The sequence below is a fragment of the Vicugna pacos genome, chromosome 11, assembly GCF_048564905.1.
Source record: "Vicugna pacos chromosome 11, VicPac4, whole genome shotgun sequence".
Taxonomy (NCBI): domain Eukaryota; kingdom Metazoa; phylum Chordata; class Mammalia; order Artiodactyla; family Camelidae; genus Vicugna; species Vicugna pacos.
Genome location: NC_132997.1, coordinates 88,486,008 through 88,502,640, shown reverse-complemented (window position 1 = coordinate 88,502,640; position 16,633 = coordinate 88,486,008). Strand labels below are relative to the sequence as shown.

At 35.4% G+C, this 16,633-nt stretch overlaps 1 protein-coding gene across 4 annotated transcripts in view; it reads right to left on the bottom strand.

The window, feature by feature from the left end:
* The window catches only part of ATRNL1 (attractin like 1), a 626,998-nt gene that overhangs the window by 199,850 nt on the left and 410,515 nt on the right, over positions 1 to 16,633 (bottom strand). For all 4 annotated transcript variants that reach the window (XM_072971947.1, XM_072971950.1, XM_072971948.1 and 1 more), the window contains one exon: positions 3,899 to 4,006. In XM_072971947.1, the coding sequence (XP_072828048.1) occupies positions 3,899 to 4,006 (108 nt within the window). The remainder of the gene's footprint in view (positions 1 to 3,898; positions 4,007 to 16,633) is intronic.

Here is a 16,633-nt window from a genome sequence, read left to right as displayed (position 1 = left end):
ATAGAACTTGATTCCCAGATAAAAAGGGCTTTCTAAATGGGCATATTCAGGTAAGTATTTTTTTTTCCTTTGACATTTTGAACTTCAGTTTTGGAAAAGAAGTGGCACAAAAGAAATAGAGGCACACCAGTTATTTATGTAACTGAATAATAATAATAAAACTGAGAAAGATAATAATACAAGCATTAACATAATGCTTTATGGAATAAAAAAGCACCTGCACATATGGTCCTGCTGCCAACAAATGACAAACCAGAATGAGTCCCTTGTCCCCTCCCCTGAGTTAACATAGAGATAACATATAAGAAATAGGAAAGTTGATGACTCTCAGGACATACTCAGCAATCAATGCAGAAGCTTGAAGAAACACTTGGAAATGTGGAAAATGACTAGGCCTCTTGTAGGGAGTAAACGGTGGCCTGCATTGGGAGAGCGCCCGAGTTCACATTATCCTCGGTGGATCGATGCCTACCCTGCTGGCTGCAGGGCAGAAAATCACCAGGGTCAGCCCAGTGCCAGCCTAAGGCTGCGAACCAATGGCAGGGTAGCTCTAGAGCTCAGCTGGAGTGACGAACCCCCTACAGCCACCCAAGCAGGAGGCTGGACAACCCCCAAGCACTCACTTCTCCCCACCTCAACTGCTGACCTGGCGACTGCATCCGAGGGAGGCTCCCGTCTGATAAGAATAATGCCTGAGAAGATAGAAAGTTCTCTGTAGTGACAGGGACACCTCTGGCAAATGAGCAGCAGTGACAGAGCCCAGATTGTACTCTACCAGCTGCTTCCTCACCTCCAGCCACTAAATCACCCCTAAGAGCACAGTCTAGAGTCAAGGATTGCATTCTTCTTCTTAAGTGGATCTTAATAACTAAAATAAAATCCATTTTCACAGAAAAAAAATGAAAGTAAAAAATATGAGTGTAAGCAACGTGAAAAATAGAAAAATGAAAACATTCTATACCAAAGGAAGTCAAATATGAAACAGTATTTAAATTAAATGTAATAAATTGTCTCATAAAACAAAGGGAGGTATTAGAAATATGAAGCATCTACAAGCAACTGTCAAAAAATCACTTGCAAGTATTAACAGCAAATATATAATTATTGAAACAAAGTCAATGAGTGGGTTAAATAACAGAAAAGATACAATCTTAAAAAACATTGGTATACTGGAATGCCAGGTTGAAGTATGTTCCCAGAAGCAATGAGAAAAGATTTTTTTTTAAAGTGGAAATAATGAGAGAAAAGCTAAAAAATATAGATGGTAAAAAAGTATCAAGAGTATCTAACAGGAATTCCAGAAAGAGAGAGAATAGAGTAAGAAATGCTTAAAGAAATAGTAAAAGATTAGCCAGAATTGCGCAAAGTTATAGGTCTACAGATTTAAAGGGTGCACAGAGGGCCAAATAGGACAGTATTTACATAGCAGAGAGAAATTTAAGAACATCAAAAAACAAGAGAAAATCATGAAAAATTCCAAAAGGAAAATGGAGATAATTTATAAATCCAAAGAATCAAACTGAATCAGACTTGAGACAATACAGGAATATCTTTAAAGTTTTGAAGAAGAAAATTTTGAAACAAAATTTTGTATCTCATTAAACGGTCATTTATATGCGAGGACAACTGATAGGCATTTAAGGTCTCAAAGAGTATGCTACATAAAGTTTCTTTAGGAAAAAATATCTTGGAGGATTTACTTCAGTGAAAAGGGAAAAAGAAATGTGTGAGCGAGCAGCTGGATACAGAAAAGTAAAGGACGGTAAAGAAAGTTATTTGTTTTAAAAATTGCCTTAATACAGAAAAAAGTATATCTATAATACATGGATCAAAAATTCCAGGCAGGATTAACACAGGGTGGGAGGAACAGAGACATCTGAGAGCATGCTAAATATTAACTGTGTTGAGATGAGCAGGACAGGTATTTGTATGAATAAGCTTTAGACACGGACAGGGAAAAATCACTCTATGAATTTTGATAAGTAAGGGGTGACTACCAAAACATAGATAAAGAATATGTAATAATTTAGTAGAAGAAAACCAGTTTATTCAAAAGAAGCTGGGATAAAAAGAACTAAAAAGAAGCAAGGCTAGAAACAACTGCCATGACCAACACACATACATACACACAATGGAGTAGCTAAAATTAGCCTTGGTAGAACAGTAATTATTGTCAGTGTAAACAGATTAAACTTACCCATCAACAGACAAACAGAGTGACAGGAAAAATAAAAAGCTAACAGTGTTTTCTATGACGGATAGGTGTAAAACAAAAGGATACAGAGAAGTTGGAAATAAAGGAATAAAAGAAGGACTACCAGGCAAATATGAATGAGAAGAAAGTAGAGTTAGAACTTTCTCAACTCTACAAAATAAATTTAAGGTGAAAAAGCATCACAGTAATAATAAGGAAATAAAATCTGGGAAAAAACAAAACAGCAACAGGGTGATTATAAATGCATATACACCTGGCGATACTTTCTTAAACACTATGAAGCAACAACTGACCAACTATGATGACACAAATGTATGTTTAGTATTTTTGTTCCTTCAGTTTACGAGCTATCTAGTTCTTTGATTATTCTTTTTCCTCCTTGGCCTACGTGTGTACTTGTTTACATTCACTTTCCTCTTGTGACTTGAGTTTTAGCAATATTTGAGAACGTTTTAAACAGCTGAGGAAAAAAAGGAAGTTAGATTCAAACAGTTCAGGTTTTCTATCTGTTATAGGTTTTGTACCAAATTTATTTGAAACTAAGCGCCAAAATGAAATTAGAGCACTTTGTAAAATTAGAAATTAGAGTACTTCTCCCTATGTAATGGAAGATATACCCATAAATTTTCTAATATTCTAAGCTTCCATGGCAACCTGTGATCTAGAGTAGTGAGAAATCAAGTACACAAAAGCTAAAAGAATTTCACAGAGAAGTGTCCTTTAAAAACTGGTCTTGTGTATAGCATCCATGAGGTCTGGTTTAGTTTTATTTCTTTTTTCAGAATAACCAAACATGCTATAGACAACATTAATTATATTTGTACTTAGGTTTTAAAGGAGTCTATTTTTGTATTCCTTGCTTTCTTTGAAGAAAGCAATGTCTGAAAATAGCAACATGAAGTTAGTCACATGAGGGCATTTTTTAAAAAGTAAATTAAATATTTCAACACTACAGTGTTTTCTAATCCTCTTAAACATCTTGCCACGTATGAAATACAAATTTTTTTAAAGTATGCAATAAAATTACTATGCTTCAAAATGCTTTGATTAGTCACTAATCCCAATCTGCAGATTATTACTATTTTCAGAAACCATTTCGAACATTATTTCAAGATTCTAATAACACATATACTTGCACACAATCACTTCTCTTTCTCCATACTCTATTTCTGCATTTGCAATAAAAGAATATACTAATACAGCCATTACCACAAATAAAATTATTCACTATATTCTATAATTCTCAACATTCAAAAACTGAAACGATGTAATTAAAAATGCAACCCATCTCTACCCACCTTTTATAACCAACTTTGTTAATAAAGATAGATGTGAATTGTTAATTGAGGGGCATTGGGCATTCCAAGGACTAAATACAGACACTTTGTTTCTTCCATCATAGCTGTATCTTAAATTCCTTCACCTCCTACCTGTCAGGGAAAGGCCGCCAGGTGAGCAGTCTGTCACTCTTGCCTAGGCTAATAGATTCTCCGGTGGCTTTTGTTACAGCTCATGTCATACTATTAAAAAACTATGTGCCTTGAAAATGGCATAACATATGTAGCTGAATCTTGTCAACTCTAGATAATCAGACTCCGTTTGGCTTCACAAGCAGATGCAGATTAGAGAAGTAATGTAAATATGCACATCACAGCGGTCCCCTTTCAGCACCGCTGTTCCTACCTCTAATGACCCTCGCAGGAAGTCTGTTTGTTCCGCTCCCACTTCCAGGGCTACGTCAACAGAAGCAAAGGGACGGCTGGCCATCTGCTGTCGTTCCCGAAGCAGTTGCTGGAGGGGGTTAAAAACGATTTGTTTTAAAAAGTAGGTTTTAAAACACATTGAATTCAACAATATCTGATTCCATTTTGAACAAAGGGCACTCAAATGTGAAATCATCTAATACACATTTCCATGTCTAGATCACTAAAAATGAAAATTATTTTCTCCCCTTGGCCTGGGTTCTATTTCCTTAGAGGCTTTAAACGTATGGCGACTACAGAGCACTTTCCCCCTGACCTCCATCCCACAGGCCTAATGAAATGTACTCAAAAGCACTTTGAAAACTTCAGGCGAGAGGTGCTACTTAAGTAAAAAGTGCTATTACCATGATGGCTATGCCAATGTTTCCCTCTCAAAATGACTCGAGCTTTTGTCTTAGCTGAAAGCAAATAACAGTAAACATATTTAAGAAAATGTAATGGAAAGTTGTCGAAATGCATTGATAGAAATTAAAGGAACGTATACCTGCCAAGACTAAGTCTCGTAAGTCATCAACATCCCCTGTCAATTGCTATCGAACCAGCAGGAATTGTTACTGGCGGTGTTTTTAACTTTATTCAAAGCCTCTGTGTTCACTATTCAAAATGAGGAATGATTCGTAGGTTGCAGAAATTTTGTGCCAAGGCTTCCAAAGCACTCCCAGGTATTCGTTCCTTTCTCCCTGTACCTCCTCTGGACTTTGCCCAAACTAAAACCAATAAACCAGCAAGTTCCAACCAAATACCAAGCTAATTTATATTTCTGTCTCTCCTTGTAATTATAATATTCATTAAGTCATGATAAGGAGAAATTGATGACCTGCACTAGATATTGCAAATCTTGCCTGTCTCACTCTATACAGCTAATAAAATTATTATTAAATATTAAAAGTGGATGAGCGATGCAATTAAATATTCTTTCAAATGAGAAGAAAATCTTATCATTGAAGAAAGGCAAAATCCTTGAACACAATGAACGGCTTCATTATTCACAAAGACTTTTCAAGATTCATGGGCAGTAATTTAAACATTAACAACTGGTCTTTGAATGTAAATGCATGTAGACCGTGATGCATCATTCATAAAATTCCCTTTCAGATGATGAGGAAACAAAAGCCAACACCTGATGGCAGTTTATTACTTAACATTTTTATTTTAACACTTGTGACACAGCAGCGACAGTGTTTATGAAATGAGCATCTAAAATATAATTGAAGGCCTTTCTTTGTTATTTTTAAAGAGAGAACAACCACTTGCTGATATGGGATAGAAATAATACAATTACTGCTTAGTCATAGTTTAAATTCTTAAATCATATATATTTTTAGAAGCAATGAAGACATACCAAAAACATATTCAGAGTAGAAAGTAAATATGACCTAAACCAGCAAATTATTCACTTTAATATAAACTCAGAATTGTACTATTAAAAATGCAGCTGCTGGAAAACAGAATCTCATTTGTGCCTCTCTCAATAGGAGTGGCCAACTGATCTGAATATTGTGTCTATGCAAAATGCAAAACTAAAGTTACTCCAAAAACCAAGGCATACAAAGTGTACAAGACACCACACTCTTTGTCTCTGGTAAAAATATAAACACACACACATACAAATACACAAACTACCCTTCTTACAGTAATGTACAAAAGCCTTGAGAAAATTATAAGTTCTAGTCTGGGTCTGAACACAATTTTCTAACATTGATATTAATGTTTATTCATTTGTTCTAGTTCTCCCTCGCTTAAAAATGGCATCTCGTATAACTGACCTTTTAACAAAATGAACAGCTTTTGTTTCCTCATCTTACCCTTACCTACACCAAAAAATTAAATGTCTAGAAAGTATAATTAATGAATACTCAACCACAAATTGTCATATGAATCTATAAGTATTCAAAATTCACTATCTTGGACAAAGAATAGATTTTTCTGGAAAATGGTATGTTATTGTGACCCCCAACCCTCCTAATAAAGAAAATGAGTAACTGCCTGATACCGGCATTCATTTTTAAAAAATGTATTGGTAGAATACAAAAGTATTTTAAAAGATTTCAGTTTGTCTTCTGAGCTTTGAGTTTCCATCACTTTTTTAGAACTGAATGCTTACTACAGTACTCTTTGCAAAGAAGGAAAACATTGTGGTTGTCCAGGACCGTAACACTAGTTCATAAAACAAGACATGGTAAAATAAAAATAATTAGAGCACAAGATCCTGTACAGTGAAGGATACAAGCAGGAAATCAGCCAAATGAATTCGCTCCGGGTCACTTAGCAGAGGGCTAGTCTGAGGACTTTGGCTGACATACTGAGACCCTGACTTTGGGAAACTAATGCGAGGGTTCTGACTGAGAAACTGAGGAAGGGTAAATCATTTTATCCTAAAGCACTCTTGATTTGATATGATGGCCCTAAAATAATAAAATGGAATACAGTGAATGTCTCTTTGCTGCTAAGGCCCTGGCTCTGAGCCACGTCCTTCGCAACTGCCCTCCCACTTGCCAGTTAACGTCTGCACATGTTACTCCCCAAATTTTGCCCCCTCTGTGTCAGAACAAAGGAGACGTGAACAATATGCTTCCAACTTAAAGTTTGTCAAAATTTAGTGTGACTACTGACAGGCAACATAGACTCTGGAGTTAGAAGGACCTGTGTTTAAATACCAGTTTTTCCACTTTGAGCCTAACCAAATTACTTAGACCTCTCTAAGCCTCAAACTTTCTCATCTGCAAAGTCAGCTGTTAGTAGTGTCTGCACCTACCCCTATACCTCAGAGGACTTGTTTTGAATCCCAGCTTCTCCACCTTTTGGAGCATCATCAAATTATGTAGACCTTTCTAAGGCTTTTTCTTTCTCTCTATAAAATGGGAATAGCAATAATAATACCCTAAGATTGAGACTAACGAGATAATGCACTTGGACTATTAGACACAGAGGCTGGCGCATTGTGAGGACTCGGTAATAGATCATTGGTACAATTATTATGTTAAATTTCAAGCACTAATTTTATCTTTAAAGATGGCACACTAATTGCCACAGGCCCATTTTCTTCTGCACTAGTGACACATTTTGCTCTATTAGTCTCCCTTTTAACAAATGTTGCAAATTTATGAGACAGTTGGAAAATGTCATGATTGTGGTAAAAATGAATTCAGATTTGGAACTGCTTTCTGCCATGTGTGACTAAGAATGATAAAAACTCAACCTAAAAATTATGAGGAAACACAGAGCACTTCCTTAAGAACTTTCAAAAATTAATTTATTTTGTGAGTGTGACTTTTATATAAAATGACATTTAACATTTTTACATGGATAAGAAGCAGTATAAAAGATGATCTATTTTATAACAAACCTGCTATTGCCAAATTATTCAACAGACAGCCAAAAGAACAAATTGATCGTAATACAATAGATTACAGTCATGCTGCCATAAACATTATTGTGATGAACATTGTTAAATTATGGATGCTCTTAGTATCATGTTTGTTATCTATAATAATTGTCAGATTATTCAAACTCTCTTACAAAACAAACTATGAAATTTAAAATAATATGAAAATCCACACTTAAATATGGCAACCAGGAAGAGTCATTGATTCTATCAAATGTGTATGCTAAATGCCTCCATTCAATACTACTGCTTTGAACACGGTGTCATTCCCCAAAGTTCATACTAACCACCTTTCCAATGACCCCAAAGGCTACAACTCTAACAGATGTAGGATAATAGTCCTTAAAAGCACACACACCAAACAAAACAGTAACTTACTCAATCTACTACCAGTGGTTTTCCTACTGCCTTCCTCCCACGTGGAGGTTCTATGCATCCTTCTCCCCAACCTTCAGAGGTCCTCTACCTCATCCAAGTTTGAAGTAATGATCTCACCTCTGCATTATTTATTATATTCATATGGTATTACCTCTTCACATCTTCATGCTTTTCTGAAAACTACTTTAAGGCAAAAATCTATGTTTATTTGTTTTCTCTTCCCCACCACGTAAGTAGGCAGTCAATAGTGTTTGATGAATGAACAATGAACCAGTGACTTAAAGTATAAAAATCTGTGTCATCTGCATATGATTGAAGGCAAGTTATGATAAAGCTGATTTTGATTTTTAATAAGCTTTTAATAGTATACATCCTCTGATATTCTAGAACTTATGTCTCATCCTTGAAAGTAAGTGGATGTTTATTCTTTTAAAGATGGGGCAATTTTGTGGACCCAACAAATCATCATCAGGTTTCATATTTGTCTTCATCCACTTTACTGCAATACTGTAAAGATTATAAAAATGCTGCCATAAAGTCACTATAATGCATTCATATTTTAATAGCAATTATTTCTAAAATTTTGGAAAGGTATACAAGTGGAAATCAAAATGATTTAGTCATTATTCTTCAGCTTACATATGAAAATGAATAAGGAGTTTGAATTAGAGATTAAGCAACATTTCATGAAAAAGAGTATTTCTGTTATTAACACAAACACATTTAATATAGAGCTGTATAAGTAAAAACTCAGCTTTGTTCTTTTGGTGATACGATGGTGTGAGGAAGCACAGAGAAGTGGTAATATCTTCTGGTATCATTGAATTAGGAAAGCATGATATCCTATCATCATTTTTATAACAAAATCTGCAAGGCACAAGTTTACTCAGTTCTTTATTATTTGACAGCAAAATGTCCTCAGGTTTCAAGTGGCCACAGCAGATTCTCAAGGTAGGTTGTTCAGATATGCAGTGTTGTTAAAGTTCAGCACTTCCTCTAAAATGCTGAGAGATTACATCAATACATAATATTCTCATGTCAATGTGCGTGTGAAAGTGTATATGCGGATATTCCCCCAAATTATATATAATTCAAAGTAACTCAAACTTGAATTAAAACCAAAACTCTTACATCAAAGGCCAAGATAAGGATTAAATAATGGCAGCAAATGAGGGTCTTTCTTGTCATGTGAGGAACACTGAGCTTGTCTTTGTTGTGACTCAGGACAGTCACCACAGATTCTCAGACCCAAAAGGGACCTACGGATCCTCCATACAGAGATTCTTCAGTCTGTAGACCACAGACCTATAAAGGGTAAACGGGTGAGAACTAGAAAAAAAATCTATGAACCTGGCACTAAGAGATGATACTTTTCTTCAAAAAAATTTCTTTCCAATTGCAGTGGATTCAATAATTACTTACTGCTGCCCTCAGGAGCTAACTGGCCTTCATGCAGAACCAAATTGTAACTCCACGATTTTCTTAAATTCTTTTAACAAACAAATCTATCAGCATATATGGATGCTTAAAAATAAAACAGAATAAATTCTAAAAGCAAGAAAGACTACTTTAGAATTCCCTATACATTCATATTTGCTAGATAAGAGCTTGAAAATTATCTTGAAGGCAGAATGGGTTCAATGTTCAAACATCTATTTCTAAGTTTTCATTTTATTTTTTCCCTTCTCCTGGCTCAGTCTTTCTCAAAGTTCGGTGCTCATGCAGTTGTATCTGCAAAGTCACCTCTACTCTATACTGAATGATTTTGTCTCTACAAGATATCAGCCTTTTGTACTGATTTTGGATCATAATGTCCATGTAAAATAAGTCTCATGGAAGTCTTAAAATCGTCAACATTATCAGGAGTAGATTGGCACAAACTTGTATGGCCAGACAGGATCACCACCATTTGCATATAATAAGGTCTTAAAAGCTCTCCACTGACAGGAATTAAGGAGAATGTATCTTATTTTTATACATATGGACATTTTAAGTCTGGGCTGTCTTTGTTTAAGTTAACTTAGGCAATGTCTAAGGAAAGAAAGTATGACAGATCTTCCTTATCCTTATGTATTCATGGTTATGCATTATTAACATCATGGAAGCCAAAACCATACTTCTTACATGGCACACTTCTTCTCAACTAAAGTTTGAAGCCAAGAAAATGAAAAGAGCATCTGACAACTGTTCATACATATCAATCACTGTAAGTCTTCATGGAAAGTAGGTTTCATTTAAAAGAAATAGAACTTGACCAAAATTTGAATTTTTCTTTATACAAAAGCTGTATCTTGAAGCATCTCATAAGGTTGCTTATCAAGAAAGTTCAGCTTCGTATCATTGGATAGACCTTGGTAAAAAAATCTATGAGGTGACTCTTGTTTCTATTCAGCAAGCTTTTCCATGCTGTTAAAAAAATATCGGGGACTCTTCCAGACCATCTACCAGGAGACTGGAGGTAGACAACTAGGGGAGCATTCTGATTTGGAGGAAGTGTATCTGTAGCCTGGACTTGAAAGCAACAAAGCTTCATTTCTTAGTGGGCAAAAACCTAAAGCAACGTAGAAATGTTGCAAAATATCTGAAGGTTACTTCAGGCAATTTTAAAATTAAAATTTAGATTCTTAATACTTTCTTTGTTGGCATAGATGGCATCACTGTTTTAGACTTTGCCAAAGATGATCTCACTTCCTGTTGAAAGAAGTCATGCAGAATGGACGCATCCAGAAGAGCCAAGAACGCAGGTACTGCTTTATACGAGACCATCCTTTGTAGTGAGCAACAGAAAATACAACAGGGCTTTGTGAGGCAGTTTTGTCCTCATTTTTTTGACATTAAAAGGAAAAGTGAAAAAATGAAGTGCTTATTGCCAATTTTAAAGATTACTCTGGGCACTTAAAATCATAATTAACAGCATATAGAAGTCTTGTTTGTTCAACGTATACTTATATAAACAAATAAATGTTAATATTGAAGAAATGAAATCACTACAGAAAACATATAAGGGTTGGGAGGGAGACAGTGCTTTAAATAAGGTGATTACAGAAGGTCACCTAAGAAATGACCTTTGATCTAAAACCTTAAATACTCAGAGGAGGTGTCCATCCCAAAACTCAACAGCTTAGCACAGAAAAGTGTATTTCTTGATCACACAAAATTTCTACAGGTCCAAGTAACTCCCCATCTGGGGACTCCGCAGTAGAGACTGATCCAAGCTCAAGGTTCTGCCATGAAAGTCACAGATTCCTTAAGTAAAAGGGCAGCAAAGAGACTAGTGAATCCGGTATGGACGTTTCAATGCCTCAGACCAGAAGTGACATACATCATTTTCCATAAACAGTCACACAGCCCATCCTAACTAAACAGAGACCAGAACACGTAGGGGAACGAGGAGAAAATCAGGTGAATGGAGCAACAACAAATAAAGCCAGGAAACAACATTTCAGGCAGAGGGAACTGCAAGTGCAAAGATTCTGAGTTTCTCAGACTTGATGTCTGAGCTTAAAGTGCTCAAAAAACAGAAAGAAGGCTGAGTCTTATTAAGCAAGGTGGCAAGGAGCAGGTGGTTAAGGATAATTTAGGCTTTATCAAGGTTAAGAGAAAATGAAATAACATATATGTATCATCAGGCATCACAGGATCCAAATAAATCAGATTTATGATTTTTTAAAACATAATTTCTCTTTGTATTGCTGAGAGAGTCCATTCCTACGGTATTAGAAGTAGATTGGAACAACCGGGCAAAAGAAATAGGCTTTATTGTCCTCGAATAAAGTTATTTGAGACATAACCAGAAAAGAGTAACAGCAGTTAATCTCAAATACAATGAACCTAGCTCTCCAATAAGTATCAAAAGGTCAATTTCGTATGTAGCCTCCTTTAATACAAAAGGCCAGGTGGTTGTAATTTATCTGAGCAAATCAAAATGAGCAAAGGATGAGTACTGAAAAGGTCATTTAAAAGCTACAGCTTCAGAATGGATGTTTAATACACATTATTCCTCAAAGAGCAAAACTGGGAAGTTGAATAATTTCAAATTTTGAAACCTGCACTTGAAAAAAAATTTTCCCACACAGAATACCCTCACAGCCATACTGTAGAATATATTACTTCCCCAAGTTAGAGGTCTAACTTGTAAGAGAAATACTTGTCCTGCTCTCAAGAAGAAGAGCAAATTAATGTCTTTGACATCTAAGAGGTGCACAATATGATCAAGTCAACCTTGACGGGTGGAAATATAAAAGCAGCTGATTACAATAGAAGTGACACATCGACTCTTGCTTGTGTGCCAGTAATTTATGACTGGAGGCTCTTGTTACAATAAAGCTCAGATCAATCCTTCTGTAGCTTCCCCCCACTTTAAGAATTAATTTACTAAAGAAAGATTTTTTTCTTCTCCCTGATTCTGGGAATCAATACAAAGCTCAAGATTCAATTCTGAACCACAACATGCTAGCTTCTAGGTTAAGAAATTCTAAATGCAACATAATCCAGTTAGCTTTATCATTTAGTGTATAAAGAGTTCATGTTGAACATTTAAGTAGGTTGTGACAATAATTTTGAAGTTTTTCAAGAGGTACTTAAATCTTCCTGGAGACATAAATGGCTTAAACACTGGCATTTTTCCTCTCAATCAGTATTTTAAAAATATTTTTTCCTTTAAGGAAAATGTGATTATTTTGCTATTAGTTAATGGAGTCATTTAAAGTTCAATATTGAGAAACTCCAAAAATGGCTCTTTTGTAACAAATATTTCTTTGTGAAATAAGACATCTACTTACTTTAATTTTTTAAAGTCTCTATTGGAAGTTACTTATGATGCTTATTGACTAATCAGTGTGATAGATTAATATCGAGTGTTACTTGTTTTCAGTCTTTCGTGGATGAAGATATGATAGAAACATTTTAAAAGCTAATTTCTTTCATTTGAATTTTTTAAATGTAAAGGGAAGTTTGATACAGCATAGATGACTCATGACTGGTATAAACTGGCTTTCCTATGTACCAAGAGTGGTGTGTTAAATAAAAAAAAAAAATCAGAATATAAGAAAATGAGTGGTCATAACAGACTCACTGGAATAACTCATTATCAGAGTCAGAAGGAATCCTAAATGTTACATAGTCCACATTTCCCATTAGCGCAGGATCAAAAGTGCTGACTTTTCTGACAGATGGTTATCTAGCATTCTTGAATATGTCTAGCAAAACAACCATTTTTAACAAGATGATATTTTCCCCCCAAAGATTTATAACACTGTTAGTTCATTATACTGAACAAAAAATTTCTTGAGATCTTTTTGGATCTTGAGATCTTTTTGGATTAAAGTTAAATAGGATACTTCTAATTTCATTTATTAAAATTCCTTTAATTATATATTTGAAACTTTTCTCATATATTCAAATAAATAATTCCAATATCATAATTTTTTCATTCATTGCTTATCAACAAATGTACATGGAATATTCCAATGTTCCAGGAAGAGGGTCAGACACTGGGTGTTTAAGAGATATGAAACACAGTCCTGGCCATAGTCTCCTAAGTGAGACAAAACTTCCTCATGTAACATGGTTTTTAGCATTTAGTTTTTCAATGCCCCTCTTAAAATGTAAAGTGAACACAACATTCTAGATGTAATCTGACTACTATAGTATATGGTAGAACTATTTCTCTTAATGTATTCTAAATTAACATGCCTTATTCTCTTTTATTAAAATAGATTTTTGTTTTATTTTTAGAACTACTCTCCTGTTGGACCCAGACAACAATTTCAGGTCATTCTCATGTGAATTTTGATCAAAAGAAGTGTTCCCTACTTAACACTTCTACGAGTGAAGTTTTAAGTCTAAATTCAGAACTTTACATTGTATTTGTCCACTTTTTCATATTTTATTATTGTTTTAACCTATTTTTCCTTGTGTGCAGAATTCTCCTTAATCCTTTAAACTTCCAACTAACATAACAATAGTTATCTTTCCCCATAGTGTCATCTCTGTTGAGCCCCTATTCCATTCCCTTGACCAAGTCAATACCATTTGATGGGAAAGAGAACCACCAAGACAATGAGTCACCTTACTTGCTAGAAATCCAAGGTAATTCATAAAAGCCACCAAGAGAATGATTTTTGCTTTTTATATTCCAGAGTGTCCTCCATAGAGTGGTATCAAAAGATAGAACAGATAAGATACATCAATTTAGAAACATTTGGTTAATTTTTACAGGCTGTATCCACATATCCACTCTGCGAGAAACTAGATCTATGGTACCTAAGAAATTGCCTGGCTAGCAAACTAGAAACACTCTCTTTCATTTTCAAACCTTAGGAAATCATCCTTTGTCCACTGCAAAAAATCTTCCAAAGCATATCTTCCCTAGACCTTCCCTGAAGTACAGCTTTTTGGATCATATGTTGTTGAATCCAAATTTTTGTACTTTGTATACATATTGTATGAGGAGTGGGTCCCAAACTTGGGGCAAGGGAGAGTGGTCCTTGCACAGTTCGGTCTTAGCCAGGGCCTCACCAGCGAGGACTAAACAGCTTTCTGGGCTTGTTTAATATCCTCACCCAAGAATGCTCCCACGAACTTTGTGATTTCTTCCTATGTATCTTAGCCGCTTCACCTTTGGACTGGCACATGTTTTCCTGAATTTACTGGCTTATGGTATATGTGTACTAACAAAATACATCTAACTATATGATTATTTTCTCCATACCAAATAGACTTTAACTCTTACCAAATATATTCTATATACGTAACACTTAAAAACTTAACCTATGAATTCCCATTATTATAATACGTGTCCCTTCTACCAATTTGCCCATAAGCCTCTAAGTTTTTTAATCAAGCCATTCATTTCCTGGTTGATGAAAACTTTAAATGGATTAAGGAAAATAAGTTAACTCTTTATTACTTTATTAGAAGCCTTTCTCTAAAAATGGACAGTTATCTAGCAAGCAACAGTAAGTCTTTTGAACTGTTGGGGGTCTCTGTTAAGGTAAGCCCCTTCTTAACCACTTGGGACTCTGAACAAGTTAAAAAATAAAAGGTGAAGCTAAAGGACATCATGTCATCTTTATTAATGATGCTGTTTATTTCACCTAAATTTACAAATTAAATAAGTGCCTCCACTTCCCTAAGGCCGGAACAGTTAATGGGGCAAACAAACAAAGACGCAGATCCCTGGGCTTCAGCTAGGGCCGAGGCCTTGAGGTGCAACTTTCCATGCAGGTGAAACTTTTCCTAAGCAGGCAAGCTGAGGCAGTGACTTAATTCTATGAGAAAGAAAAGTCTTCAGAAATTGTTGGGCAGAATGTTATTTGCTCTTACTAAACAACAAAGAAGTCAAGTTCTTCTTTGTTGTTTAATAACAGTAAGCTTTAAATAGTTAGTTTTAGGTCTAGGTAGCCAGCACTAGCTACTCTGACTAAAATTCTGTTCTGTACTTCTTTCCTAACTGCCCCATTTGAAATGTCAATCACCGTCTCACATACACACACACACACACACACACACACACACACACACACACACACACTGCCACTACCCCCTTCCCTGCTTTGTTTTTCTCCATAGCATGTCTTCGCCATCTGCCTTGCCATGTACTTTATTTATTATTTGTTTGTAGTTGGTCTCCCCATTGGGAGTACAATATATTTTAATCTGTGTTAAAATCTCCGCCCGTAGAAAGTATCTGGTACATGGCAGATGCTCAATAAGTATCTGTTGAATTGAAAAATTAATTTAGGACCGCGGAGGGACCTGTGGAGGAACCTTAGAGTCATATGGTTTGAAGGCAGGCTCAAGGTCACTCCCTACCACGTGCTCTCAGGTTGCTTCTGAATTGGCTAATAACATAAGAGTGACACATTCTTCCAATGTCATAAACATACGCGGTGACAACAGCCACAATAAAATACAATGGAAATGCCTGTTCATACCTGATTAGCATGGGTGCTACCTGCCAAATACAGTTCCTCTGAATTTAGTATTGGGGTGAGTGGAAACAAAGAGGTTTTGAATATACAGCCTGGGCAGGGGGGAAGGCATCTGAATAAGATGTGCTTGGGGCTTGATACCATTACAAATTTCTAACCTCTGAGAGATAAGTATGCATAAGACCAAAATTAACCTTTCACTTAGAGATTTCTCTCATTTGGACTTAAGGTCACAGGTCATGAATCTTGGACTACCTTCCTAGGCCTTTTTACTTTAGGTCCCACCGAGCCTCTGCTATAGTGTTTGGTAACGCTAAGACCGGGTTTAGGGAACATAATTTTGTTTGAGAAAACTCCCATCGAGGCTTAGGGCTGGGCTGCTTTCTAAATTTGCTGATTGCAGGGCTGGTGCTCTGAAAATGTTCTGTGCATTAATCATGATTTGTAGCCTTTGAAAATAAGGTCAATGAAAGGCTTGACACTGAGCTAATACAACTGTTTTAACATTGAAGGAAATTCCATACATTCTGGTGAGAAATATACAATCCCAGTTCTACCTGTGAATGTGAGAATGCTTCTGGCTGAAATTAAACAGAATAAGAAATATGAAAGGATAGTTTGTGGAATTTATTTGAAGAATTTTAACTCACAAAGGCAAAATAATTTTATTTCAGACTTATGATTTTAACTTGAAAATAAATATAATCTTTTAAACTTTAATGATTTGTTTTCCCTAGAAATTTGACAAAGTGAGGAGACTATTCAATTCAGGGCATTTCTATGTAGTTGAAATTTTATGATTGATGTGTCTTGATGACTTTAAGTATTTAATGCAAGTTAATGTGTAAATCAGTATTTAGTATTTAATGAATTATTTAATGCGGCCATATAAATAGTGAGATGTAATTTGAGATGGGGAATAGATTGGGGATGAACTTCCAGCTTTAGATACAGAGTG